This window comes from Etheostoma spectabile, chromosome 22 (assembly GCF_008692095.1).
Source record: "Etheostoma spectabile isolate EspeVRDwgs_2016 chromosome 22, UIUC_Espe_1.0, whole genome shotgun sequence".
Classification (NCBI taxonomy): Eukaryota; Metazoa; Chordata; class Actinopteri; order Perciformes; family Percidae; genus Etheostoma; species Etheostoma spectabile.
The window spans coordinates 6,916,686-6,919,964 of record NC_045754.1 but is presented as its reverse complement, the minus strand read 5'-3'; the positions used below and the strand labels follow the sequence as shown (position 1 = coordinate 6,919,964).

Below are 3,279 nucleotides of genomic sequence, written 5' to 3'. Positions count from 1 at the left end.
GCATGCTTTATCAGGGCCCTGCAGGGCATAGCTGGACGTAGCAGGGCACTTTGCGGCCGGGCACTAACTATAACGGATGTCACTGTTGGCTGCAGGCTGCTGGAGGAGTTGCTGCAAAAGGAGAAAGAGTACCAGCAGGTCCTGAAGGCCACACTGCAGCAGAGAGCACACGACCTGGAACTAGTCAGACTCAGACACAGACCACCAGGTAAACTGACTGACTGACTGACTGATTGATTATTCTTCTGTTTGTGTTTCTCTTCTTCTCTAACTCTCTGCTTTTATTTGACAGACATTTCACCTCCCTCCATCTTTCACATCCCACCAGATCATGAGCCGGACAAGAAGCTCACTGATTGGCTGAAAGAGCAGGGGGCAGACACTGACACCATAGATAAGGTTATCTAGGAGTATCTGTTGGCTTTTTGGACATCTGTGCATAAGCAGCACCACAGCACATTATGTTTAGTGTAGTTTTAGACTGATGGCTCATGTGTTTTCTTCTAGTTTGTGCTGGAGGAATACACACTGACCGACATTCTCAATGACATCACCAAAGATGACCTCCAGTGTCTACGTCTACGGTATCTACTCATATATGTGAATCCAGTCACACCATATTTTGAAAAAAAGGAAAAAAATAAAATCAAGCTACTTTTAATTACGACTGACAGAGTTAAAAAGAGGAATAGCACTTAAATGCAATTAAATTCTGTGCACGTTTGTACAGAATAGATAGATAGATAGATAGATAGATAGATCGCTTTTATTGTTAGACTCAAGGTCCATTTAAAAAAATGTACAACACAATTAAAAGGACGGATACAAAAGGACAGTCAAAAATTAAAGTTGTAGGTTTTAAGATGCATTGTGTTTGGTCTTGTGGATTTTGAGGCACAATCTTCTCAAGTCTACAAGGCTTAACAGCCATCTCTCCGCAAATACAGGCGCTTAAGGCATCTGTCATGCTTTTATTGTAGCACATCTTGCAGATTTTTAGCACGGCTGCAGACCAGTTGGAGGTTTGTAGGTTTGATTCACAGCTTCAAGAGAGGAAACCACAACATGTTAACTCAACAAGCATGGCAGGTAAATGTATATTAAATTGTTGTGCCATCAGAAATGTTTTGCATACAAGTTCCATGTGTTTTTAGTCCGTTAATCAAACGACTTTAATATCTGACGATAACGGCGTATTCGGGATTCAGCCCGATTGCCCTTTTCCCGAACCTAATGAAGTGTTTAAGTTGAAAAACAGAAAAAAATAAAATAATCAAGAAAAAGAATACAATGAAATGTGGAAGAAAGGTAAATAATCACCTTTTAAGAGTAGCTGAAGTAGGTCTTCCTCTCTGAAAGATGAATTTTGATGCCATCATACATCAATCTATCTTCTTCCCCTCAGGGGCGGAGTCATCTGCCGCATCTGGCGGGCCATCCAGCGGCACCGAGAGCGAGAGAGGCTGAGGGGTGACGAACGCTCGAAAGAGGATGCATGATGGGATACATGTACTACAACTCTGGAGGACTCTGTTTGCCAGAAAACACGCACACATCTGCACACTACCAGCCTTGCATGGCGCTCCTTTCTATCTCTCTCCACGGTGCCTTTTCATGTTGTAGTCTGTGTGTCGTTCAGTATATACTGAATCTTTGTTAGACTGTACATCTTCACAGTGTCAGACTTGACCAGACCAAATGTGTAATTAAATGTGTATTTGTGCCACAAAATATTTGTGCTTGAAAATTGTCAGATAAAAATTCATCCCAGCATATCGGGTCAATTTGTGTAGGCGAAATGGGCTGCACTCCGGTTGCAAACCTTTTTTTTTTTTTTGATCAGCCCATAACGACAAGAGAGATCACATCATTGGCCCACTTGTGTGTCCTTCATATGAAAACTATGCATTCACATCCTTGGTCTTTGACTGATAGGCCCACAGAGAAGAGCGAGATCACATGATTGGCCCACTGGTTTGTCTCTCATCTGAACCCTGGCCAGTCACATCCCACTATGGCCCACTTCTATCCTACCATAGGGAGGGAGCACATTGAAGTACCACCCCCACCGGCAGTGAAAATAACTCCACCATGGTAGCTAGCTAAAAACACAAGATGTAACCATGTCAAACGATTATTTTAGCGCCATTTGTCTACCGGAGAGGACAAGTTAGCAATTAATAAGCTTAGTTTAGTTATGTGTTAGAAAACCAAGGCACTTGCAAATATAATACTATAGCTTTCTGATTCATCCACATTCCACAATAACACAAGTTGCAAAATGTTAGTTATTGTGTACAAAATGCAGCTTTAGCTTAATTTACTGACTTGTCACTTGTTTACTATACAAGATATTTTGATGACACCCATGCTCTACCCTCAAACTTTAGCCATCTTGCCATCAGGAGCCAGGCAGCCTTTTTGACTCAATGAGTACACTATCATACTCTTACTTAACCACTCAGCTAAGTGAGAGTATTAGGGTCTGGTATGCGGGGTTCAAAATTAACTTTTTGTCCACCAGCCACATTGCTTGTGAATGTTATAATTAAACTTTTTTTTTTTGCTGGTGAGTCAAGCAAATCTACCAGCCACTCGGGGTTCAACAGTAGCACCATGTGCCAACATTTAGCTGGTACATGGTGCTAATGCTGAATGCTGCTTGTCTGTACATGTGTTGAAGCGGAGTGTAAGGACTTGGTGTCGGGTTGATTGTGGTGGGCTGGTCTGGGTCTCAATAGTCCAGGGCTGATTTTTTTTTACCCCAGTCCAGCTCTGGTAGGTGGTATCACATCTTCCATTCTCAACATATGAACATCATTTTGACAAAATGTAGTTGCATTGACCCGTCTTACCCCTCACACATGACTCTGTTTAACTTGTATGTGCACAGCTTCCCTAGTCTTTCCATCAGCCTGCTTCCTCATACTCTGCATACAGATGAACAGCAGAATGTTGATTATGCTAAAGGAGTGGATTGCCAAGTTTCTGTAAACTCTTCCAAGCACAGACACTTTTCTCTGTCAAGAAGCAAAGTCTATCTCCATCTCTGTATCTGTAATGTAACACACCTATTCATATAATTAGTCATAAATTCATTTGCCAATTCAATTCAGCCCCCCCCCAAAAAAAGACATTTATTCTAATCTATCTGGCAGCCCCCTTGTTTTTAAGCCAAATTGTAAAGTCATTTTAAAACAAGAAAAACACCTTAAACCGTTGTGGTTTCAGGTCAAGTATTTTCAAAATTTATGATATAATTTATTCCAAAAATGAATA

General features: G+C 41.3%; 1 protein-coding gene across 3 annotated transcripts in view; it reads left to right on the top strand.

Annotated features, from left to right (window-relative positions):
* Positions 1-2,801, top strand: part of map3k15 (mitogen-activated protein kinase kinase kinase 15) — a 25,423-nt gene extending 22,622 nt beyond the window's left edge. For all 3 annotated transcript variants that reach the window (XM_032503418.1, XM_032503419.1, XM_032503417.1), the window contains 4 exons: positions 96-208; positions 293-399; positions 508-584; positions 1,406-2,801. In XM_032503418.1, the coding sequence (XP_032359309.1) occupies positions 96-208; positions 293-399; positions 508-584; positions 1,406-1,499 (391 nt within the window). In that variant the 3' untranslated portion in view covers positions 1,500-2,801. The remainder of the gene's footprint in view (positions 1-95; positions 209-292; positions 400-507; positions 585-1,405) is intronic.
* The last annotated feature ends 478 nt before the right edge of the window (positions 2,802-3,279 follow it).